Source organism: Typopeltis vanoorti, chromosome 20, assembly GCF_054136105.1.
Source record: "Typopeltis vanoorti isolate ZY-2024b chromosome 20, IOZ_Tvanoo_1.0, whole genome shotgun sequence".
NCBI lineage: Eukaryota > Metazoa > Arthropoda > Arachnida > Uropygi > Thelyphonidae > Typopeltis > Typopeltis vanoorti.
Window position 1 is genome coordinate 63,975,697 of NC_143568.1, and position 27,736 is coordinate 64,003,432.

Below are 27,736 nucleotides of genomic sequence, written 5' to 3' on the forward strand. Positions count from 1 at the left end.
CACTTATAAGAGGTTATTATACGATGTAGTACAGTTCTGTTTGATAACCCAGAACTATTAATTAAAGTAATTCAAAGGTCAAAGAAATCAGATTACAAACAGCGATCCGTGTTTTAGTAGCAACTGATTAATCTGATAAATAAATGATTTTTTAGTTAACCTTTTAATAAATGGAGATTAAAAATTATGGAAATACTAAAGTTTTCTAACCAACAATTTTGTCATCCATTAACAGGTTAATCTGGAATTTTTCAACACTGGTCTTCTCCAACCAAAGGCCGTACCTTTAGCCGTGAAAGCTCGAAATGACGTTCCAGAAACTAATGAAACTGCACTATAATGGTTATAATACAAAGTTAGCAAACGAAAGGTTGAGTTAGTGAACTCGGAAAGCACACGATATTAAATATATATTCTCTATGTAATATAATATCATTTCCAGTGACATTAATTCCAGATTATGGATTTTGATGATTTTTTTAATAATTACCTTTGGATTTATGTTTAATGCACAACTTTAATAAAAAATTTTAATAGCAAATAATCTCTACAAGTGTTAGTCATCTTTATGTCTTGAAATATATATTGTAATTATGTGTTTCATTTTGTATTAAAGAACGAATGGAAATGTTATGAAAGAAGTTTGATATGATTATGGCATTTTTTCCTTAAATTATTTTTAGTTCCAAATATTTGTATCGAAGTCATAAAATTAATTATAAACATCTATTCATAAACTTATTTAATAAAAAATAATAAAACTGCGATTTCGTTATACAAAGAAAAAGTATCTACTCAAAATTCGAAACGTTGAGGAACTGTTGAAAGTTATTCTTAAAACATGATTGTCATAGGGAATAAATCGGGAATAGGAAAGAATAAAACAAAGCAAATTTGATTTGTTTTATCCCTTCTATATTTAATTTCTTCTTATTTTATTGCTTAAAATAAAAAAAGTGTAATGTACCCTGCTTTTAAAGAAGTTGACGGACACTCTAGTGTGAGGAACAAACAGCCATGATAAGATGTAATGCTTCCTTTCAATACGATGATTGCAGCAGTCCGACTGGACATATTGTCCACAGGAGTACGTTAGCGTTCAATGGGAATTTTGGACCATTCTTGAGGTAGACTTTCCTTGACCTCAGCTTAGGCTGCTGTTCCTCCAACAAATGTCCAATAGGGTTTGACATCATGGCTCTTGTGCTGACTAGTCAGGTGTGATGACGTCCATATACATAAACCATTGGATTACGGAGCAGCTTTATGAGACACGGTGCATTGTCTAGCTGAAAGATAGAATGGCCAATTTCGTAGAAACTCCACAATGTACGAAGCATTGCATTGTCCAGAATTCAGATATGTCTCCGTGTTCAAAGTTCTTGGCAACACAAACAAAGGTTCGAGGCGAAACAAAGTAAGAGACACTCACCGGAATTTTCCCACACATTCAGACCAGTCCACCTCCTAGGCAGATTGTCGCTCCATCAGACGGGTTTCCAAGCTTGCAAGTCCCACTGATCACGCCCTTTGGACCAATAAAGGCAACGCTTCATGTTGGTTCGGTCATGTGAGGCCTGCATATTGGGTCCCAGCATGGAAACCCACGTGATCATCGGTTCTCAATGTTTTTGTGAAGATTCGTTTTCCACTCGACTCCCGGAAAACTGCATACAATGTGTCAGCAGACGAATGGTGGTTTTTACATATTATCCTTCATACGGCCACGTTCAGTTCCATTTCTGCACTTCCATTTTAGCACGGTATCACTGATTGTTAACCTAAGATGGTCCACTTTGTCAAATTTGTCACACGGATAGGATTGCAGTATCTCATCCCATCACAACGCCTCTTTTAAACTCGATGCCATTTCACCTGTACACGGCTGAGCATCATGTTCCTCCAATTTATACCAGCTACAACCCGTTACATGGCACGATGCGCATTGTCCATGGTGGAGCACGTTGACTTCTCTTCAAGCATTTTATAGGGTTAATGTAGTTGAGGTATAGCATAAGTGAAAGGGTGTTTTGTACCAAATAGTCGCGTACGCCTGATCGATACAAACAACATATCCTCCTCCATATGGGTCTCCTAGGTAAGCTCCTAATCAAGGTCCCCCAATGCTTACGCGTAACTACCGACGACAATGTCTACCGTTTTCATCTGCCTCATTGGACAATTAATGATTGAAAAAAGTATTTTTTCGAATGAATCAATTCCATCTTTGCTGCGTCGACAGCAGGTTAACGGAGCAAAAGTAATCACGCTCTTATATCATGGTCCAGCAGAAACAGACAGGAGGAAGCATCATGTGTAGGGGGAAGTTTACTTGTGATCTCTTAGAGCCCCGACATCCTGAGACCGTATACTATGAATGCTACAAAGTACCTATCCATTGTGCAATCGGGCTGGCAACGCAGTGGCACAGATGTGTTCAAACAGGATAATGCCGGAAATACGTTACCGGAATTGTTCGGGTGTAGCTCGCAGAACAGGACATCAATGTTCAGGTGTTACATTATGGACACTGGATTTTAATCCCATAGAAATCCAGTCTATAAATCCTCTAAATACTTGCAAATCTGGGAGGCGATCTGACGACGGATCTATGTGACATATCTCCTAGTCTGCACGGATTCTAAGACACTGCTGTTTAATCAGGTGTATTCTACAGTCCATTTTCCTAATTCCAAATTAAATATCCGGGTGTCCGTTGGATGTTCAGAATAAATATGAATAATTCATAATTTTTTCTGATAATATAACAATTTGTTGTATTGCGATTAGACGATCACAACTTAATGTTGATAATTCTTAGGTTTCTTTAAGTTTTTCAAACCATGAAAAGTTTCTAATAGCTTTTAATGTCTACTAATTTAATCAGCTTAATAGGAACATTGACGAACTCTGCAGAGTTTCTAAAACTACATAGCTATTTTTGCGAATCATATGTAGAAAAGAATAGAGATATGCAAACTGTCCAACTGTGTCATGCAGACTGCCGACAAGAATATACAAAGAACATTCAGGTAGATTATTATGTCTGTACACGAATTCTAAGTGTATCGGAAAGAGAGGGGTAGAGTTTTCCCCCTTGGTCAATATGTTAGGACGAAAGACTGTGGACATTATTGAGACCTGGCTATCAGAATCAGACATACTAACTGCTATCGAGTATAACTGGTGGAGTGTTTTTAGGAAGGATAGAGAGGAGAGGGTGTGCTACTAATGATATCTGATGACTTGAATCTAGTTAGAGTTGATACCTATGACTGTATTACTTCTACTAACAGTATTCATGTAGCAAGGCATTTGAAGCCATATGGTGTGACCTGGTATCCAACAGGATCGATTTCATTATGAGGTTTTGTTACAGACCTGGTGTATCGGTTGATTGTGATGAAGAAATGCATCGCCAAACAGAAAAGATGAGCGAGAAAAGAGTAATCATAATGAGAGACTAGCTATTTTTGCGAATCATATGTAGAAAAGAATAGAGATATGTATAAAAGAATAGAGATTATGCAAACTGTCCAACTGTGTTTGGACAGTTTGCATAACAAGATCGATTTCATAATGAGGTTTTGTTACAGACCTGGTGTATCGGTTGATTGTGATGAAGAAATGCATCGCCAAACAGAAAAGATGAGCGAGAAAAGAGTAATCATAATGAGAGACTTTAATTGTCCAAATATTGACGGGTTATCAGTAGAATGTTATGAGAAGAATGAAACTGCATTTATTGAGTTGTTGCTTGATAACTTCCTCAAGAAGCATGTGACAGAAAGAACTCCAGGTCAAAGAGTGTTAAATTTAATTATAATGTCAGAGGGCGTTTAAGTTAAAAACGTAACTGTTCTGCCTCTGTTTGGTGATAGTGGTCATGCAGTACTCAATTGGGAAGTGGCTAGGTTTGTGAATGTTCCATTCAGAAAAGGTTATATTGGCGTGATTAACTGTTGGGATCAGGTGCCGGATGGAAACATTATCGACAGTGCATGGAAACCATATTTTTTACGAAAGTTATAAGCAGCAGGCTAGAATAATCACAACTGTTGTACGGAAAGTAAAGTCTGAGTATGAAAAAAGCTAGCTCTGGGTGCTAACGACAACTCACAAGAATTCCATCGATTTCCTCAAGTAAAAGAAAGAAAGAATGAAAATGGAAGAATAACTCTTACAAATGCAGATGGCGTGAGGGTTACAGACACAGAAGGGGTTGTTCAACTAGTGAGTGCCCATTTTGTTAAAAGCTATCAACCTGGTGTATGCAACATTGATCTCACTGTTATCCCTTCATTGGATGAAGAAACTAAGGTGTATGAGGACGAGGTATTACAGCTGTTGCACAAACTGAATAAGAATTCAGCAATAAGGACTGTTGGGATATCAGCACGTGTGCTAAATGAGTGCTCAGCTGAACTGGCTATTCCTTTGACCACGCTGTTTAACACGAGTCTCAGAAAAGGAAAAATGCCGCAAGAATGGAAACAATGTTTCCAACTATTGACCAATTAATATCTCAGGAGTGGTGAAGATTTTTGAAAAATTGGTAAGGGCTCGCATTCATAAATGCGTTGACAGTGAATCTTTAATTTGTAATGAGCAACATGTGTTTACTAAGGGAAGGTCATATTTTAGCAACTTGCTCACATTCTATAGCAATGTTACCATTGAACTAGACAAGGGGAATGGATGCGCCATGACACTTTTGGATTTTTCTACGGCTTTTGACAGAATACAACATGGTAGACTTTTGCATAAATTGGAGAAAATTGTTTGGGTTATAGAATATTAGCATGAATAAGAGGATAGCTGACTGACAGAAATAAAAAAGTGGTATTCGGGGGATGTGAGTCTGCAAGGTTTAAGACAACAAGTGGTGTACCACAAGAATCAGCGTATAGCCCAATGTTATTCAATGTTATTTGACAAGCGACATAAGCTACTTGCTGATGATGCAAAGATAGGTAGGGTAATCGGCAATGCTTCGGATATGCAGTATGATTTGAATAGGCTGGAACTGTGTCAATGTCAGTAAATGTGAAGGCATTCATTTTGGCGTGATTAATTATTCAGTGTCTTGATCCGCCATAAATTAATACGCCTTTGGAAATATATAAACTGCCAAGCACAGGCAACAGTCAGGATAGGAGGCGTGACTGGAGATTGGTTTGCCACTAATCAAGGCACAAGACAAGAGGACCCAATCTCACCAATCTTCTTCACACATCGGGGAAGAATTCTAGATAAGATTAAAGAAGATGGTGTGGACATTTCAATAAATGGAATGAGAATAAACTTACTCTGCTTTGCAGATGACATCGTCCGATTGAAGAAGACATAGCAAGGTTGGAACGGAGATTGCAAACACTATGCGAAGAAGGAGAAAAATATTAAGGACACATTTACGAAAGAGAAGAGCTATGAAAATACACACTAAACTGCGTATTGTGGAAACTTGTATCTTCAGCAGCATGCTCTATGGATGTGAGTCCTGGGTACTCCTGAGAGAATCTGAAAGGAGGATATTAGCATTCAGATGGAAGTGCTACAGAAAGTACTTGCGAATAAGTACTTTTGCTTATTCGTATGTACATAAGCTGGATCCAGAATAGTCGAATACTACCAAACAAAAACCTAATCCAGAATATAATCAAAAGGAAACTACGTCTATTTGGTCATACATGTAGAATGAAAGATGAGAGGAAATGAAAAACGCTTCTCTTTTGGATGATTGAAAGAAAGAACAAAAGACGATTACCCACTCTCTATTGGGTCTTCCCTTCTTCTTGTTGGGGCGAAAACATTGTCCAATGGTGAGGAAACTCTCTACACAGATTCAGTCATCTTGCACAAAACAAACACCTCAGATACCTACAGGCGTTGAACCCATGGCTGTCGTTGTTGTATACAGATACATATATGTTCCCACAGAGAAGGCGGAGAGGAGATGCCAATTCAATTATTTCATTCCTGTACATTTAAACGTTCGAAAAATTGGCAATTTAAAACGAGTTGTGATAGTTTCACATCGCACGAAATTCATATTCATATTTATCTAAAGGCCGTCATGGTTACCAAAAAAAACGAGCACACTTTAAAAGCATTCAGAAGGTTAAAAAACGAGAATGCACCTGTTTATTTTGAGATTTGCAAGATTTCTGGAGGGAGCAATAAGACCTAATGAGAAATGTGATGTAGACGATGTAGAGATGTAATAAGAGATGTGAATTTAATTTATTCTTTTTTAAACAAATCAATACATTAAAAAAATACAGAACTGCACATCTTCTTAATAATCATTATGATAATGATGAGAACGATGGTTGAAATCTTAACAATAAATCTGGAGAATTTCGCAATTCCGAATTTCTGTGTGTGTATCTAATTTTTATACGGGTTGTGGATTAATCAACAACACTAAAATTTACTCAACTTTGAGTATTTCGCACTAGTTTGGATGTTGTACTTGAATTTTAAGAATCAGGGAGAGGCTGGTAATTCGAAAATCATGAAAGAAGTGAAGAATTTCCTATTGATTTATTCAGCAACATATTTGCTTTCATCAAAGAAAGCACATTCAAAAAACATATTTTAGAGTTTATTCACAGTTTATAAAAGATTTATTAATCCTAATTACCTGCAATGCATCTATCAATTTAACGGTAATTCATTGTCCTCTTGTAATTTTTGGATAGGGTGAGAGAAAAAAGGAAGCACTTTATTCAAATAAGATCGTGGTTCAGTTAAAAGTAACGAAATATGGATTAGTTTTTTTACTTAAAACTGTTACTTGTAATTGACCGACAGAATTCATGAAACAAAGTCGGTCTGGTAATGGTAAAAAACAATAAACATGTTATGTAAGACTTACGATACCGCAGTTACAAAAAAAAGCTAGTAAATGGAAAATGTTCCAGCAAGAAATTAAAAACATTAGTTAATTTGGGAAATTAATCAGACGGTGGGGTGGGATTTTTTATGCACTAACATTTCTGCCCAACTCGAAAACGAAATTGCTGGTTGTGCACTTAAAACAGACCAACCTTAATCGTAATTCTTGAAATAATGTGAACCAGTATCTAGCATCAGTAGAATTTCGGTTACTGTCATTGCAAAACCTGCTTATCAAAGTAGGTTTTGGAAGGAACTGAAGTATACAAATCAGGAAACCCGGTAAGCCATTCCTCAGACCATGAAGAATAGGTATGCTGCTAAAAGTAAATTATGCAAGATATAAAATATTGTGGTGGAAAAATTCATGAAACCGAGATGTAAAGTTATGAAAAATATTGAAGTGAGATAAACAGCAGCATAGCATTGTACACATATTTGTGTGTGGAAATGATTCGCAGTACCCCCCCGCCCACCCACCCACCCACCCACACATACACACACACACATGCACACAGGAACTCTTTCATGAACATAGAACAGAACAAGGAAGAGAAAAGAATAAACACAAGTTTTCCAAAAAAAATCCAAACAATGCCATGCTCCTAACATTAGAAAGTGGTCTACTTATGACATAAAAAGGCAAAATAAATAAATAAATACATTTCCAGGACAGAATGTCTAACTGAACACCAGTGGTTTCATGAGAATTTTGCAATTTGCAATTTGAAATACAAAATACTTCAATGATATTCATTTATTATAACGTAAAGTGAGGCAAAAAATTTCTTTGTTGGATAAAATCAACTCTTCACGCTGAAGAGATTAAATTAAATACACAAAGAACATATTTTATTAAATAAATTAAGTTGAACATCACATGGACAAACCTTAAATAAATAAAATTTAACTAATGTAAAAGAGGAAAGAAAATAACACGAAAGTATGTAAATATCCATCACGAAACCTTAATTACATCTACGACAATTTCGAGAAACCTTTACACGATACCTTATATTTAAATAGGTAACTTTACGCTCGCTGTAGTCATGCGTGGGTTTGTGTTTTTCGAAACTTCACATGAGAATGGCTGCTACATATGTAAGTTTTCTTCTATATTTCATAAGTTTTTGAAATATTCGTTCTCCACATTGATATCAATGCAATGCTTCACCTGAGAGAATGAATAAATCATTGAAGTGAATTTTCTCAAGCACGTCGATGCAACGGATTCGGACTTGAACCTTCCTACAGCTTTATTCCGTCTTCGCCAATGATTGCTATAGCTGATTCAGAGTTAAACCCATCTTATTATTGCACAGGCTTGACCTCTGTCACTAGAAATATCTTAATCCTAATGTAGGATAACAAGATAAAAGATGAATTTTTATGGGGATGATACAGAGATTTATCTCTACTTATGAAGTAATAAAAGAAGAAAGTGATGCTTAATCTGAAAGGAGTAGATAAGCTTCAAACAAGTTGAGAAAACAAACTAAGCTTATGAGTAGGAAACATAGTCTTAGTACAAGACTGTGGAGATGAAAGAAATGTAGCAGTTGAAATGTTAATACACCACGAATATACTGATTTGTAGACGGATTATCACCTGTAACTTATAAGGCTGTTGATAGCAATTCAGTACCAGCTGGTTGAAACTTAATAAAATTTGCTATTCTAAATGGACATCGCAGGTTACGAAGTCATTTTAATGATTGTTGTCAATGGCAGAGATAAGCAAAACAGAATTATACGTTTAGAGGACACATACACACTTTGCAACTAAGCCTGTAAATACAACGTCTTTTACTTAGTAAGATCAAAATTAGAATCTTGGTAGAGGGGAAGGGGTAGAATCTGTATACCTTTACAGGAGAGACTGACAAGTGAAAGTCACTTACTCGTCTCGTATGGCGATTCCAATTAAAAATGGGGTTTTCATCCCTCGAGCTAACCAAACCATGCTACAGGAATGCACGTCATTGACAGACATAATCAGCCACATAGATGCTGTCATAAAAATGTCATCAACAGCGTTTTGATGCATTCTTCGGAATACATGCATATTTATTGATGTACTCCTCGTAATTTTACAAAACTAACGTCACTCAATATTATTATTATTGCATAACACCTCCAGGGAGTCAGAAGATTCATCGAGGGTGGGCATCTACTCTACAACTCTCCGTCTCCACTATTCCACCAACTGCAACTACCTTCATCATCTACACCAACGCCATCTACCGCCGACCACAACTACTAGTATTTTCACAAACAATCACAAAACATCCATGCCCGAAGTGGGATTCGAACCCTCAGCCTTTTGGCTGGAGAGCGAATACGCTAACCACTCGGCCAACCAGGCCGGCTTTATTCTTTCAGTAATGTAAATTTGTCGCAAACATATAAGAATAATTAAATTAAATTCGCTCTCACATATGGGGAGGGGCCCGAAAAGCTCCATCGAAATGCTTGACTCAATACAGAGGACAACAATCAGGCTTATTAACAACCCATCTCTTACCAACTCACTCCCCCCACTTTCGCACAGACGATCGGCCTCCGCACTATGTGTGTATTCTAGAAATATTTCTATGGAAAATGTTCATCTGAAGAAGCATCAATAATTCCCTCAGTTAGCACTAGGCTCGTTGGAACACGTGCAGCTACTGCTTAGCATCCCTTCACAGTACCCCTTGAAACCCATAAAAGAAGTTTGTTTTCCTCCTCCTTCATCCCTGCCACTGCTGCATTATGCTGTATATATTATTTTTAGTAGTAGTAGTAATAGTAGTAGTTATAAGATTTCAAAGCTTGGTCTTTGAGAGCATACAGTGGTCAACCACACAACAGCACAAAAAAGGAAGTCGCTATTTTAGCAGTCACCCTAGGATCGCTAAAACCAGAATGAATGAAATGCTATAAATGCTAGGAAGACTTGACTGCTGAAGAATACCACATAACATGCAGGAACTGTCATAGAAATATGCAGTTTTCTATGTTTGGGATTGTCCAAGGCCACTTAGCAGCGAAAATCAAATGCGAAGCGTGATGAGTGTAAGTGCCCACATTGTGGAGAAAACGAAGGAATGTCGCCTTCAACGACACACTGGAAACAGCCAAAGAAGAAAACAAAAGTAGGCGCTAAACAGCTAACGAAGAGGAAATGAAATGAACAGAAGAAGAAATGAAAAACAAGAAGTATACTAATGGTGAGCCCACTTTAAATGTATTACTAGAAGATTGATTATAAAACCTAAAAGACTGTTTAATTAATATTTGGAGAAAAGTTTGAAAAAGATACCGCATAAGTTACCAAAAATTCAACCAATATTAGGAATTTATTAAATTTAATAACAGTCCCGTAGAGTGTGTATCGCAGACCGTTAGAAAAATGAACATTAGCATTCAGGAGATAACGGAAAGACAGCATAACTTAAAGAGACAGAGGGACTACGGCAAGAACTAAATTCGTTAAAACAACACTACGAACTCGTAAACCAAAAACAGTATAAAAATCTATGATATCCTCATATGTGGTCTCCCAGAAATTGTAAATCTTTTGCCGCACAGTATTATATGGACAAGAGATAGCAAAATAAGTGTTTCTTAAAAAGACACAAAACGGAAAGCCAATCCAAATAAAATCCGCAAGAGATTCAACAGGCTCTCGATTAAAAGGAACAGTGATGAGTCGTAAACAAGGTAACAACATGTTAGTCTGCGTTCAACCTATATGAACGCAGACTAACAAGCAGATGTAATAACCCCGGATCATGACAGCTGCCACATTCTAAACTCGATAACAGAATGGAAACAAGTGACTACCCCAAAATGGTTATGTATTCTTCATATCAAAATCGGGATCATTCAGAAATACTGGCTGACGCTGCAAGCTTATCTGAAGGAAGATATGGACAACAAAAGTGATATTTTAATACTAACAGAAGTATCCACAACAAACGAAGACACAGCCATCTACCAAATGCCAAACTTTCAAAAACACAAACACTGCAGACAAATTAAACGAGACGATCGTATTATATTATTTAACAAACATAAATTATAAGTAATAGAATTAAACTATAAATTATAATTTGTGGAAAAATTACTCGTATGCATCTAACTTAAAAATATGAAACAAGAGAACTCCTTGGTATTAAAAGCAATATACAGACCACCCAATGTAAGCACCACAAAATTTCTAAATGAATTAAACAGATGGCTTTCTACCACGGAAGAAGGAACCTCAGAAAATCTGATAATAATAGGTGACATAAATATAAACATTATGAACATAAATAACAAGACAGCAAAATACTTAGATCCCTTATCAGCATACAACATAACCCCTTCCATCGAAATCGTATACACGAGAAGAGATAGTCGAAAATACAATCAACTCATCCTGTATTGCCACATAAATGTACGAGCCCCTCCAAACTGCTATACCGCAACCGTCATAACGTAAACTGGCAGACCATTATGTCACTGCATACGTTTGCATACTGAACAAGAACCCTTTAAAATCACTGAGACTACAAAACAGTAAAACCACATCCTAAACGAAACTCTAGTAAACGACGAAATCAGAAAAACAGACTGAATGCAAAAAGCATCTTCAGACTGCTGATGCTGTATGTACTATTATAATTAAACTTACATTTAATAAAATAGATAAAAAAGCATTAAAAAATAAATATTCGCCCCCAAAGCAGACAAAATGCATGGATAACAGATAATAGATTAATAGACATGCAAAGAAAAGATTCCCTATGGAGACAATTTAAGAGGTCATCTAACAAGACAGTTTACAAAGTGAATAAAAAAAGAAAACGGAATCTCTTAACAATACAAATCAGAACTGCAAACAAACCCTATTACAGAAACAAATTAAAACAGCTCAGAATGACATAAAGGAAACCTGCCACCTGATAAATTAAATGCTGGATAATACACACAACATCATTACCTCAGAAACCATAAAACACAGCTTTGCTTGCGAGCCCAAATCCCCTCAAACAATTGGCAAAAAACTTTAATCAGTACTTTCAGAATTCTGTCCAAAATCTGGAAGAAATATTCTCTCCTCACACAAAGGAATATTCTCCGCTAGGAGACCACGAGCAGCCAAGTGTCAATGCGGTTCCCCACAGTAACAAAAGAACTGTCACTTTCAATTCATCAAATTAACACTAACAAAGGAACAGGAATAGACGCAATCAACCAAAAGACTTAAGAAAATGCACTCAACTAACCTACGCTCAGTTATACTAAAACTGTTAAATAAAATTTTCGACAAGGGTCACTTACCTGAAAAACACTAATGACTGCATTAATTACTCCCATGCATAGACATGGAAAGGTAAACATTATAAGTAATTACAGACTCATCGCCACATTGTCTGTAATCAACCAAATCATGGAAGGCATTATGTATCGTAATAAAAAGTGGAAATTCAAAAAGCATTCACAAACGTTGAAAAATTCCAAATCATTGTTGGATGTTGGCATTGTTGAATACCAACCGAATAATGAGGCCAAATTAATAATATCTTTCATTGTTTTTGCAAACACATTTAAGCCCTAATGATTGTTGTAATAATAGTTGTCACTGATGTAATATAGTATTGATCTTAACAATCACTATAGTGAACCTTGAGACAGGAATGGGCAGGTCATGTGTTGTTACTGTCGGAGATATTCTTCACAGGAGATGAAATGTCTTAATAGCTTCATCTTTCAGATGTACGAAGTTGCGCTTCACGTGCAGTCCTCTTTGATCCATTGTATCTAATACAATAATTTACAGTTACATTATAAACTTTACTTGCATTTGATAAGAATTAACTGCATCTTTATCTTTGATCTATATATATATATATATATATATATATATATATATATATATATATATATGATGATTTTTAAAAAATTCAATAATAATAATAATAATAATAAATACATATAATAGAAACTCCAGAAAAAAGCTCATTGTAGGATCGATTATAACTGATAGCTACAGTACTCTATGTATGCCATTTAGAGCCTCTTCTAGTCAGTTGATCGTTGGATTAATTGAAGTAAGTTTTATATTTTTAATTAATATGGGAAAGTTTTGTTTTAATTCCTCATTTCAAAATAGACCTTAGAACTCATAGTATCACTCTCTCTCCCCCTCCCCTTTCTCTGTATTTACTACTTGCTTGCATTGACATTATTTATGTGTTAAAACAAATTATTGAAAAAAGACGAGAAATTAATTTAGATATTCATATGGCCTTTATAGATTACGAGAAAGCTTTTGATAAAATAAACAGAGAAAAACAATGGAATATAATGAAAAAATAAGGACATTTATTTCAATTGGTACAAGCCGTACAAAGTTTATATAAAGATACAAAATACATACAGTTACAGTTAGGTAATACATTCACAGAAGAGAGTGAAATAAATCAGTGTGTCAGACAAGGATGTAGCTTATCTTCAACTCTGGTCAATATATATATATATATATATATATATATATATATATATATATATATATATATATATATATATATATATATATATATATATATATATATATATATGTACATACATACATATATATGCATACATACATATATATATATACAGGGTGTTCGGGATAAATTTGAGAGTTTCGTAAGGAAAAAGAAAATCTTCTTTGTATCTATTAAATTTAATGAATTGACAAAAAAACATTACAGGCAGAGTTAATTACAATACTATCAACAAGATTTACTCAAAATAACCACCATTAGCATCGATCACAGCTTCAATTCTGCTTCGGAACCTCGAACAAGCTGATGCTACAGTCTCCCTGGGAAGGGCCGCAAAAACTGTTTTAATTTTATCCATTAACTGGGCTTTTGTATTACTGGAAGTGCGATTGGTGTCTTTTTCAACTGCGCCCCATACAAAATAATCCATGGGGTTAAGGTCTGGGGAGTTTGGAGGCCAAACATTTGGACTGGTGAAGTCGTAGAAATTTTCAGACAACCATTTTTGACTTTTCCCAGAGGTGTGGCAAGGGGTCGAATCCTGCTGCCATACATACGGCCTACCATTGGCTACCCTTGTTATCCAGGGCTTGACTACAGTTAGCAACTCCACGAACAAAGCCCGAATTCCAATGCCAGGGTTCTTCAACACCTGTTCCTGCAGATTTGCGAGGAATTCTGCTGTACGAACGCAATCAGATCGTCTGCTAGGGATCTTTCTTCTTGCTACATCCTCGTAGTCACCATTGCAAGTCTCTAGTTCATGCCTGATTGTTTTTACTGTATTCAGGGAGCATTGGGCAGCAGTCGTAATATCCTTATTTTGATGGCGGGCACGAATCATCATGATACAAGTTATTCTCTTCCATGATTCAGGTGGGTTCCAGCTATCCATCCTTTCTGACATCTTGTATATGAATGAAGAAGGGTCCAAACTTTTAAATGAAGAGAAGTGTGTGTTAATACATGTAACTTACGGAAAAATATAATTAATTATAAATATGTCAAATTTATCCCGAACACCCTGTATATATATATACATATATATATACATACATATATATATATATATATATATATATATATATATATATATTATATATATATATATATATATATATATATTATTTTTTTTTTATTTTTTTATTTTTTTTTAGATTATTAAAATATGGAAGGCAACAATAAAATAAGGTATCCAGTTATCCACAAGGAATGTTATCAATATATTGCTGTATGCAGATGAACAGATTATATTACAAGACAATTAAGATGACCTTCAAAAATCAGTGTCCGAATTAAACAAAATACGCCAACAATACAACTTAAAAATTTCTTAAAAGAAAATAAAAGTCATGGCATTTAAAGCTGTAAATCATGTTAGATCAACAATAGGTATATATAAAATAAAGTAATCGAATAAATGACACATTTTCATTATTTATGCTGCATAATAACATATCAAAAAGATACAGATATAGATGAAAATAAAATTTAAAAAAATCTGAAAATCTGTGGAACAATTAAAAGAACACTGAAAAAAAAAACAAGACGAAAAACATCAAAAATTTTACAAAGTAATGGCCACTCCCACTCTCTTATATGGTTCAGAAACATGGACTGTAAATCAGGAAGATGAAAGGAAAATGCACAAATGAAATTTTTAAGAGCAATTAAAGGATGCACAAAATGAGACCTTATAAGAAAAGAAGACATCAAAAAATAAGTAAATATTTGCGACGTAAATGTAAAGAATGTAGAGAGAAAAGGGAAAACTTCTATTTAGGATGGAAAGATATCAGCTACGAAACGTGCAAGAAAGACCTATTTAAATAAAATCCCAAAATTATCGCGAAGAAAGATTTATAAACAGTTTTCGAACCTTTATATTATCAAAATGTTCAAACCGGTTGCATGAACCTATATTACAAAACCATCAAACAACTCTGGACGAGACTAAAATTCTCATAGTAGTCTAATTCATACTTCGTTAACATTCTACTCAGTTATATTCTTAATTTACCTCATTTGGAATGCTACAAGAAACGACGTTATCGCCTTTTTTTGGACGTTTTCCCAAGACAACATTATTGTCACAGAAAATTTCTAGCAGGAAACGCGTTAATGAGAACCACAGTCTCAAATTCCACATTGACACATAAAAAAAGGGATGTCTTGCAATATTCATTAAGTGGGATGTAGTCAACTATCTTGTATCGTACGGAGTAACGTCACTCAAGAGCGCCATCAAAACCCTGCATGTATTGCAAAAGATAACAGTACAGCAATCTCGAGTGGGAAAGCACTAACCTGATATCTCATTTGGTGGCGAAGAATTGTTAACTATTCCCAGCAACTGTTTAACACACGACAGGGAGTTGAACGACAGCCTTCGCAATGGAGATATTCGAAATCAGCATTCCAAACTGGCTTTTATATGCAGTGGTGAGTCAGCTGGTGACTCTGATTGCGTCATACTTGTAAGTAAAAGCTTTCTGTTTACATTTAATTCTCTTTGTTACTATAAGGAGACGTGTATGCCAGTACATTTAAAAAAAGTAACTGTCAGAGGGTATCCGTAATTGCTCTAAACTTCCAGAATTATAATACAAATATGAAATAATAATAAATAAATAAATAAATAAATTATTTCTAACATTTATAATCCATGATTATCTTCGACTTTCCCCAAAATAAAATTAATAAGGATTATTAAAATACATGAAGATGAAAATCGGAATTTTGAAAGCTACAGATTGATAGGATTTCCATTCAGAAAATTATAATTAGTGTAGTAAGTACTATGCATATTACCAAAAACTTAATATCATTATGAAGGAATCAATATTTCACATCTTTCCTGATTTTACTTCATCGAGTAATTCAGATCTTTTAACGACGTGTTCTCTTAATGTCGTAGTGTCAGTCTGTGGTGGCGTGAAAAATAACGTTGAATTTTTTTCTATTGCAAATTTAAGACTATACAAATCGATTATTCTAAATATATATAAAATGAAGTAAAAAATTTGATTTGTTCATACTATTATAATTTGAATCTTGGATGTTCATTTTATAAGTCTTTCTACACTTCTGAGAGCTATATAAATACTTTACCACGCAAATTTTGTTCTTCGGGAATTTCCATCAAAATCTAAGGAGACCAAGTTTAGAAATATTGTTGGTTTTTTTTTTTCATTTCATTTGAACCATTTTAATGGTAAAATTGCGCGAAACAAAATTATGTCTTCAATGCATGGACTGAAACAACTCTGGGTCCGCGGAGTGTGACAATGAAGAATGTTTATTACATAGAAAAATGAACTCACGAACCTAATTTCACCTTTTTATGATTGCCTGAATTCGCTGCCTCACTTCCTCTTCATTTTCGTCTTCTTCTCCACCTCGTCCTCTTCCTTACCCTGCTCGCTTGGTGCTCATTGACATATCCGCTGTGCACATCATTTAACTGAATTTCTACCCACGTTTTATATCAATTGGTTCTTATGCAGTTGATAGCCCTAAGAATCACAACTCAATCCCCTCTAAATTTCAGTACATTAAAATGAAGAAGGGAGGTTAAATGTTCACTTCCTCTACAGAACGCTACCACCATAGCTCAGTTAATCTAAAATACACTTTGGTTATACACATCGGTTTCGGATCCTAACTAGGAAGTAAAGATTTCATGAACGTGTATTCATCAGAAAGTAAACTAGTCTCATCTGGAACCGACAGTCTTCTATTTCGAAAACTATTTTTTTTTCTTTATTTTATCCTGTAAAACAGCAAATCTGACCGAAAAAACTACGAAATTTAAATACAACTCACTGCTCAGCACTACTTCGACCGTAATTCCAAACACCCATCAACCACAGCCCCTGTAGACACCTGTAGAAGTCTCATCATTTAACCGATGTCCACATTTTAATCCTCTACTGTTTTACTTACGTCCTCTCAAAAAATAACTGATATCTTACTAAAACAAAATCTTATATACGGAAGAGAAAGCCAAGTACTGAGATAGCAGGAAACTTACAATTTAGGAACAGTTACGAGGTTGACGTTAAACGTTTACTTGTTCAGAGTGCAAAATTCAGAGTAAAATTCGAACAGTATCATACAGTAGAAACATCATTCCACTAATTATCAAAAAGGATGTCAGTAAATTTGAAAATTTCTTTCTTCCCTGAGTTCTTGAATTTTCTCTGATAATAAAAACACAAGTAGGAAGTGATATATAATTTGAATTAAATCTGATTTATCTACTCAAGTCTCGTTTTTCTATTTTATTTCAGTTATCTTACCAACACTCATAACTATTGGCAATCAAGAGGTGTTCCATGTTTGGAACCTTATCCACTAGTTGGGACATTTCATCATTTTTTTGGAAAGGTAAAATTCTTAATGTTTTCATGAAAAGTCTTTACGGTTTTTAAGATTAACATTGATATCCTTATATTCATTAAAGAAAAAAACTAATTTAGTTGATAAATTGGTAAATATTTTGATTGAAAAATTGACTGATTTAAACTTGATGAAGCAAACGAGTGGTTAAAACGAATATGAATAAGCAAATCTCGTATCTCGTTTACTTATGAGTGTAACAGGGGGAGAAGCACGTTAGTTAGTGGAATCTGAACTTGTTAATTATTATTTCCATTAGATTAACAAATTCAATTAACATTAATTCCTAAGGTACTCTCTAGTAGGTTAGTAGGAATTGATGTACTTTCATCGAATTAATATTCTAAAGAGATATCTCAGATGAATCACGTACCGAATAACTTTGAGTATTCAGACTTCGAAATCTTTTTATGTGAAGTAATTGCCGTTCACAACTAATTAAGTGAAAAATGCCAGATATATGTTTCTCTGTTGATTGAACAGTTTATCTCATTTCAACGAGGAAATTAATAGATCATAATACAGCAATTTAGAGGTAAGTCAAATTGAGTAATTTAAATATTTGAGACAATAGGATGAAATCCAAACATCATTACGAATTTTAGGAAGAAAAGCGAGCTAATTGGACAACTAAAGGCTTCTATTGAAGTACGTTTTACAATATTGAAGATATTACACTTTTTGGGATGATAGATTAATATGAATATTATTTAAGGCAACGTGAAGTAAATCTCATAATATTTTCATTAATATTATTAGTGAAGTGAAGTGATATTAAGTTTGATATTACGCTCTCAAGTGGTTATCGTAATACCATGTTATCATGATATCTTATAGTTTTGATGTTATGGAATTTGATTTATCTCTATGATATCATATTGAGATTCACATTAAACTTCATAGAATTAAGTAGCATTAACTTTGAAAAATAAATAGTCATCCGAAAAAACTTGTAGGTCTGTTTACCCAAAGTACCATCAGGTAGTGGTGTTCAAAAATAATAAATACGCCTTTTATAAATAGATCTCCTAGCGATATTGAGTTGAGTGAAGATTATGATGTCAAGTTCAGTGTTATCAGAATACTGTCCCATCGTATTTCACTCAGAAAGACCGCACGGCACCTGCCCTTATCTTTCGTAATCTAATATCCTATCTCAGCTCACAGAGCGACTCTCGCTTCCAACATTTCGTAGCATGAGTACTTCAAATTCACAACGTCCTGTACCTCCTGAAAACACTAAGCACCCTTTTTTTCTTCTCCCCATATTACTTCTGATCAATACAGCTTCTACTTTGAAGTTGTATTGACTACTTTGAGTCAAATTTCGGATGGGTGTACCAAACTCCCTACACAATTCTTGATACCATCCAAAAGAAGGAAATCCAAATAAGTGTTGAGCCCCCCGCCCTGTCTCTAATTACTTACTTCAGTCACTTTTTCTCTGACTTCTGCATCTGTCGTATGCATCTTCACTTTCCTTTCTGCCTGTAACCACAAACGCAACTGCCAGTCGCCTGAACCAACTTTTCCTCCTTCACTTCCATGCCTTCTACCTCTGTGTATTTTGGAACATCTTTCCACAGAGTTTATCCTGCAGCCTTAATTTCTTCACAACCCAGGGTTCTTCTTTAGTCTTACCCGTACGTGAAAATACTCTGATAAGGGTTTCGGACTTTCTTTTTTGGGGAGTGATCACGTTTTGAGTGTATGAATCTTACCCAAAGAAGATTATAAGCCTGCAATGCATTCGTGTCGAAATACGCTAAGAACGCGATAATGAGTTATTCTTATCCTAATGACCAAACATGGAACTTTTAGAGCGATTGCAGGCCTCCCTATGAAGGTTATGATTTTACGCATGAAATTCATTTACCATCTCGATCAGAGCTTATTCAAATTGACGTCTTGCATGTTCTATGCAATTGATAAATTCAGTTGAATAAGGATTTTTTATTCAATGCACTTATTTAATTTTTACCTTGCGCTCTGGTTATGTTGTAATTTTATATTCTTCCTTGAAAATTGAGAATCGTTTGGGAAACCACAAAAATCATCGGTGTTGCGAGGATAATAGGAGTATGTCTCTTTCTTAAGGATGTATATGAGTATTATTTAAAATTGTTGATCCTATTTGAAAAAAACGTTTTTATCTGCAGCCTCAACGTGAATTATTAGACTTAATACAAAAACACTTGATTCTACCTCATTTGATTATGATTCTAGCTATAATTAAATCGTTTTATATCTTATTTATTATCATAAGTATAATCAAAACCATTCTTCATAAAAAGTCCTGTTATTTTGATAATCACTAACTATACTAAGATATATTTTCCTTATTTTAATTTTAGTTTATGATTTTTGTAGGAATTTCATACTATACAACTGGAATTGTACCGGAAATACGGAAAGATGTTTGGGTAAGCATAAAATATATTAATTTAAGTCTTGTTTTTTCAGGCCTCTCCACTTGTTAGTAACTGCCTATTACTCAGATTTCACTCCACACGATTCCTCCAAATATCATCCCAGAAGCCTCTTTTGTAAATCGAAATACCGGTAGGGAGATTCACAAAAGAAGAAGATTTACAAAAGAAGAAGGCCTTCGTATTTTTCTTTTCCTCCTTAGAGGGGATGACCAGATCATAATTCTCAATGAAAATCGTTCTCCTCTCATTCTCGGGAAGTGTTCATATCATTTTAAACCACCGTACGGGTAGCGCTCATACTTCCTCTGAAGTAATCCATTTCCAGAACCTCTACTTGTCTCATGACTAAATGCAAACCTGAATATATATGACTAATGACCAGGCAGTTTATTATCTTTCATTACTTACTGAATTTGTGCGAAATGATATACAAAATTATATGAATATTATCCAAGAATATTTTGGGCAATCTTCCTATTAATATACTACATTTAACATCTACCTCATCTTGAGAAAACTGACTTCTATAAATTAAAAATGTCTAAATTTATAATTCACATAACCACCGAGCTTTATCATTGGAGGATTTTATACCGTTTATTAAAAGAAAAATCTGTATTTAAAAAAAGTCATCTTTTGAAGAGGATTCTTTAATGAAGTTGCCATCGGGAGTTTTAAATCAAGATTTCAACTAGTTGAGAGTTCATCCTTCACAGATTTTGGATTTACGCAAATGGAGTCTAGAATGTTCTCTCTCCTACCCCCCCCCCTCTTTAAGGATTTTGGAGTGATGCCAAATCTAATTAAGAATTTTTCCTCTCTTTCAAGTACATGGGGATTTTTACAAATCAAGTTCAATGAGGATTCGTCTAGATTTGTAACAATTTAGAATGCTTGGTGTAAACTTAAAACCAAAGATGATGCCACCAGTTCATCAATAACTGCATTCTACCGGAAGCTAGAGTTTGTTATCCCTTGGAACGGGTACGTCGAAACATACCTACAGAACTACTGAAAGCTTTGTCGGGTTTAATTAACACCTACTTAGCACATCTCTAAAACGATAGAATTACCGGGATTTTTTCATCTCTCTGCATCCTAATTCCAAAGAAAATAATACACAAAATTATCAGGATTAGAGAACTGTTAGCCTAATCTCTCATGCATCTAAAATCATTTTAATCACTGTTTACAAGGAAATCGAAAGAGCCTTAACTGGTGAGCTAAGCGAATGACAGAAAGGCTTCAGAAGTGAAATGGGAACCGTTAATGTTATCATTGAACTAAAAATATTAATAGTAATATTACTTGAAAAGAAAAGGGAGATTTAGGTATGCTTCATAGACCTTCAGAAAGCCTTCGATCAAGTAAAATACAATAAACTGTTCAATATTCTAGAAAACGTAGAGTATCATGTACACACACTTATAAAAATGATTTACTCCCAACAAAAAATGCAGCTGTTTAACTCTAAGACTTCTGTTGTGAAATTAAAAATAAGTTATTCAGGGCGGCATCCTTTAACCAAATTTGATTAATATTTACAGTGAGGCAATGAGGAAAAAGAGCGAAAAACAAAATACAGGAAAAAGTATCAATGGTATAAAATAACACACCTGTATATATGCTGATGATACCATTCTAATTGCAGAAAATAGACACAAATTAATCAAATTACTGCGTCTTCTGACTCAAGAGGGTAAGGATTTTGGCGTACATTCAAATGCAAAAAAGAACAAATTTATGAGAATCTCAAAAGAGAACATATTCATAAACAATATAAAAATTTAGCATACAAAAGAATACAAATATTTAGGTTCCTACTTTACTGCAGATGGAAAATAAATAAAAATAATAACTGCCATTGCTAAAGATGCCATCTGGAAAACTAAAGATCTACTTAGAAGTTCTGTGGGTATAGTGATAAATAAGAGAACGATAACAACATTAATTTGGTCAGATTTAACATATGGAAGTGACACCAGGGCATTTCTTCTGAAATGCCCTGGTGTCACTTCCATATGTGAACTTGAGAAGGCTATTCTGAGAGAAAGTGAAGAAGAAGAACAAGAAAGAAACTTTCGAAGTGTCACCTTTGGACTTCATTAGTTACTAATTACACTACACGTTTCGTTGAACGCTGTTTGAATTTAAACTGAAACACAAATAAAACAAAATAAATAAATTAAGGGAATTTCACAGAATCTCCCTTGAAAATCTCATGAACACAGCACTTGACTACTAGTACTTCAGTGTTTTTACAGAGAATGAAAACACAGACATTGTTAGTGCAGGAAATGATCCAGTGGACGCTAATAGTTTTAGAAAGAAATATAAGGGAAGAGGATCAAGAGTTAAAAAAGAAGAGCATCATTTGATGATATGAGATCATGTGATCATGCTAAAGCAAAAAGTGCTGCCAAGGGAGAAGGCTGAAAGGACATGGTGCTGCACCCTCGCGCTGAGGAAGCTACATAATCATGATGAATGATGATATCTCAGTTGTTTGCTACTTAGCAAAATCCCTATAATACTTCACTACTTGTGTGCGAAAATAGTAATGGAAGAGAGAGAGAGAGAGAGAGAGAGAAAGGAATAAGAAGAAAAAGAAGAGAGGGACTTTCGAAGTATCACCTTTGGACTTCATTAGTTACTAATTACACGACACATTTCTGAGCGCTCTTTGAATTTAAACTGAGACACAAATAAATAAAATAAAATAAAATAAAATAAAATAAAATAAACGGAAAATATAGCTGTTAATCAAATGATTTTCCCGGTGGAAGGGGAATCTGACACTTTCTTCGGAGACGTAAGGGTACGATGAAAGGTAGCCAAATAATTAAGGGATTTACCAGGAAAAAATGTAGAATGATTCTTGATTTATTTAAATTCGTTTTCTGAGTTGATTTGCATCAATAGCTTGCTTGGTTTCCAAATTTTTACGCGATATCACCATGGCAGCCAGATGTGTATTGTTTTATAGAATATTTAAGGATTCTAAAGTTTTTTGTGAGGCATAAGAGTTTTATAATTTTGTTTTACAGGACATACGAAGGTAGACGCCCAGGTCTTCTTCTTGCCGAACCTGAGCTCATTAAAGATATCTTAGTCAAGGATTTTAATTACTTCATAAACAGAAGGGTAAGTTAAAAGGAATAACTTTTGTAATAGACTTAAACCTCGAGTTGTAATCGAGGTGCAAATGAGTGACAAAGGCCAAATTTCCAATCATGTTTATGAAGTATAAACTTTTTTCCAACTTCAGTTAAAGCAATGCATAAGTTAGACCGATAGTATACTGATCAAAACAATTACGGAATATTTTGGTTTAATTGTAAATTATTAAGTTATAAAAATAATTTACAAATGTAACACATTTATTTTAAAATATTCTTAATATATAACACTGTAGAACACACGCAACCGCATACAACATCATATTAAGATTTATCGAAACATGTTTTAGTCGAATTTGCATGTGGGGAATATAAAGCGTGGCTTGTTGCGCTCACTTCCACAGCGTATAATTACCACTTCAATTGTAAACGTGTGTCTACTAGTAGCCATATTTTGCTAAAAATGGCAGAGCAACATGATATCCTGGAATCCATGGCTTGGAAAGATTCGTCGATTAGAAGCTAGACAAAAGCAGCAAGTTGTCGCTCAAGCGAGTCGTGTATCTCAAAGCGTAATTTTGCGACTCTGAAATTGTTTTCTGGAGACGGGAAATGTTTACCGAAGACAAGGTCAAGGTCATAATCATCAACAACAACAACTCCAAGAGACGATCAGTATTTGTCATTACTTTCCAGAAGAACATGCCAAACCAATCGAACATGTAATTAAAGAAAAATGTTACTTTCTAAACATCTCATTATTGCTTTAAGTAAGCGTGTTTCTGCTCGACTAGTGACTCCACGATCGCTTCAAGAGCTCGACATCGCTCTCACAGAAGAGTGTGGAAGATTCCCACAAGAACTGTTTGATCATCCTATCCGGTCCATGCAATCAAGATGCACGGCTGATTTGGCTGTTAATGGAGACCATACGTCCTACTAAAAATTAACAAAAGCATTTTGGGATGTTCTTCCTGTTATTCTTGTTAAATGATTTCACACTAAAATGTATAATTTGTCATATTTGTAAAAAATATCGATTATTTAAACAGTATCTCATGAATTATACCCTATCCATAAGTAAGAAATATTTAATATTTATTCATGTATAAAGTACCCAATAGTTATAATTATTTGCAGAAATTTATAATTATTCGACAGAAACTAAATATCCCCTAATTGCTTAAACATAATGAGCTAATAAGCTTCATTTCGGCGATATAAACATTATTTAAATTAAGGGGATATTAAATACCACATTGTTTTAAAACCGAATAAGAAACTCAAAGATTGGAATCAGAGAGTTTCATGCCGAATATAGTAAACTATAAAGTATCGGCGACCACTAGCGTGAGCTAATGCAAGTGACCCTAGTTACGTGGTACAATACCGGAGAACTCGTAGCAAAGTCGGTAAAGTTCTGATCGCTATTCGTAGGTATTTTCCATAATGTAAAAACACATTTCCTAGGAAATGTATGCTGTTATTACATTATGGAGGGAGGTCACTACCCAGACTAGATGACCGTACTAGGGTCACTTGCATTAGCTCACGCTAGTGGACGCTGATACTTTATAGTTTACTATATTCGGCATGAAACTCTCTGATTCCAATCTTTGAGTTTCTTATTCGGTTTTAAAACAATTTGGGATTTAATATCCCCTTAATTTAAATAATGTTTATATCGCCGAAATGAAGCTTATTAGCTCTTTATATTTAAGTAACTTAATGGTTGCGCCTGTTTGGAAACTCGTATAACAGAGTATAAGTTCTTTTCGCTATACCCTTTGGTATTATTTGGTCTAACTATTCTGATGAAGCCTCAAAAAAGGCTGAAACCGGTCTGGGTAGTGACGTCCCTCCATAATGTAATAAAAGCATACATTTCCTAGGAAATGTGTTTTTACATTATGGAAAATACCTAAGAATAGCGAACAGAACCGACTTTGCTACGAGTTCTTCAGTATTGTCCACGTACTAGGGTCACTTGCATTAGCTCACGCTAGTGGTCGCCGATACTTTACTATATTCGGCATGAAACTCTCTGATTCCAATCTTTGAGTTTCTTATTCGGTTTTAAAAGAATGTGGGATTTAATATCCCCTTAATTTAAATAATCCCCTAATTGTCTTGAGGGGTGAGGAAATAAACGAATGTAACACTGGGATAAAACTAAACTAAAGTGGGTCACAATGGATAATCTGTAGAATTCGATTTTCTGCACATCTTCCACTACATATTTCATAAATCCCTACTAGCATATGTTTTTTAAACATTTTACATTTTTATAGCAACAGAAACAAGAAAAGATGTTAAAACCGAGTAAGGCAACGCTTTTCAAACTCTTATTAAATAAGAAATTCTACAAATTTTTAGTTACACTTTGATAATTCACGCTAATAAAGAGAATAATGTTCTCCTGATTATTTAACAGATTTCTCATTTAGCTGCAGTTCACCTTCTGCTTGCCAATTCAAAACTTTCGGGGTAAATCCCCACTTTTTACAATAAATCACAGTACAATATAACCAAACGAATCATAGAACACACCGACTCCATTCTTGTAATAATTAAAATTAAGCTACTAGAAACAGCATCAATGAGTAAACTAAACAGAATTAATAATACAGGAGAGAAATTTACATCTGGAACAGAAATTAATTTTTTAACCCCAAAAACAACGATCTACTCATTGTGAAAAAAATAAACAAACGTCTGAATAATCGAGTAACATTTCTGAAATTTTATTTCGGTAAGTAAGGTCCCACTACATCGTACAGTAGCGAACAAGTTAATCTGAATGCTCAGATTTTAAAGAAAAATGTTAATTTTTCTTTTTTATCAATTATCTGCTATTACATTCAGAATAACGTACATTTAAGAATAAGTTATCTGTTGTAAAATAATTAATTAGTTACTATAATAATAATTGTTAATATATTTCAGCACCTTTCGTTTGAGAATCCAATAGCAGATAAAATGCTGACACTGCAAGAAGGAGAAGAATGGAAAAGAATACGAACTATCATGAGCCCAACATTTAGCACGGGGAAAATGAAGAAGGTAATTAATGTTGTATATTCAGAATTTTTGAAGATCACTGTTGGTTCTTTGTAAATAATTTTCATCATTAAAATATCACTCAAACTGACACAGAAATAGTCGACTCGGAATAGGAGCACAGTGTAAACTTAAAATACTAAGATTACCAAGGGAAGACAAATCTCATTATTGTGTGTAAACAATAACTCGGACATCAGTTCAGAATAAAGGTTGGTTCATATTGAACACTTTCGTTATTAATGCGCAATTATAGTTTATTATTTTGCTTAGTTACAAAATAGGATAAATGCATTCGTCATCTCATTATACCATTTTCCATTTAATGTGTTTAAACATTCGGTGTCCTGTCAGAAAGGATCATACAATGGCAACAAGACTTCATAACAACCCTAACAGTACTGAATGCTCTGAAATACAGCTGGTACGGTTATTCCTGTTTCATATTTGTTCGGCTCTTTGATGTGCACGCTTCAGTTATTTGTGTGTTTTCTGCCTGTGAAGAGAAGAAAAGCAACGCCATCTGCCTGTGAAAGTATTTAACTTACCTTCTGTTAAAAAGCTATCATAACGGTCTTCACATTGTAGAGTGGTTCAAATTCAATCTAAAACACGAAGCGTATCGTCGATTATTTGATATTTTCCACGAAAGGCAGTTTTCGGTGCGAACTGTATTTATCCTGTGCTCTGTCCATGAGATTTCCAGAACTCCCCTATAGCACCACATTTCAAAGGCCGTTATCTGTTTTCTTACTCTCTTCTTGAATAAAAGGTCTCACTTCCATATGTGAAAACTGGCCACACTAATGTTCTTATCATTCTTTTCTTTGTCTCATTACCCAGGGAACTTCTGATCCGATCTTTATTTTCCCAGAAGGCATCTTTTGCCATAGTTGTTCTTACGTTTATTTCTTTATCTTGCTTTCCATCTGCAGTAAAGTAGGTGCCTAAATATTTGTGTTCTGTTGTATGTTCAATTTTCATATTGTTTATGAATATTTCTGGCTCGAATCTGCTTTCTTTTGAGATTTTCATAAAATTGGTCTTTTTTGGCATTTATATCTAATCCAAACTCTTTACTTTCTTCTTCGATTAGTAGCTGCAGTAATTTGATTAATTTATTTCTGTTTTCTGCAATTAGATTGGTATCATCACCATATCTAAGATTGTTGCATTTCATACTATTGATACTAATTCCTATTTTAGGTTTTTCAATCTTTTACATCACTTTATCGTTATAGAAATAAAACAGATTTGCTGAAAGGATACAAAATTATCTAACTCCTCTTTTCATTTTCAC

At 34.4% G+C, this 27,736-nt stretch overlaps 2 protein-coding genes across 2 annotated transcripts in view; both read left to right on the forward strand.

Moving 5' to 3' along the window:
* Positions 1 to 553, forward strand: part of LOC150095502 (cytochrome P450 3A8-like) — a 46,880-nt gene extending 46,327 nt beyond the window's left edge. Inside the window, exon 14 of the mRNA XM_090410004.1 lies at positions 236 to 553. Within this exon, the coding sequence (XP_090266130.1) occupies positions 236 to 340 (105 nt within the window). The 3' untranslated portion in view covers positions 341 to 553. The remainder of the gene's footprint in view (positions 1 to 235) is intronic.
* Positions 554 to 15,645: 15,092 nt separating this feature from the next.
* Positions 15,646 to 27,736, forward strand: part of LOC150095503 (cytochrome P450 3A8-like) — a 59,212-nt gene continuing 47,121 nt past the window's right edge. The window contains exons 1-5 of the mRNA XM_090410356.1: positions 15,646 to 15,901; positions 17,717 to 17,813; positions 20,196 to 20,248; positions 23,305 to 23,401; positions 26,323 to 26,439. Of these exons, the coding sequence (XP_090266482.1) occupies positions 15,819 to 15,901; positions 17,717 to 17,813; positions 20,196 to 20,248; positions 23,305 to 23,401; positions 26,323 to 26,439 (447 nt within the window). The 5' untranslated portion in view covers positions 15,646 to 15,818. The remainder of the gene's footprint in view (positions 15,902 to 17,716; positions 17,814 to 20,195; positions 20,249 to 23,304; positions 23,402 to 26,322; positions 26,440 to 27,736) is intronic.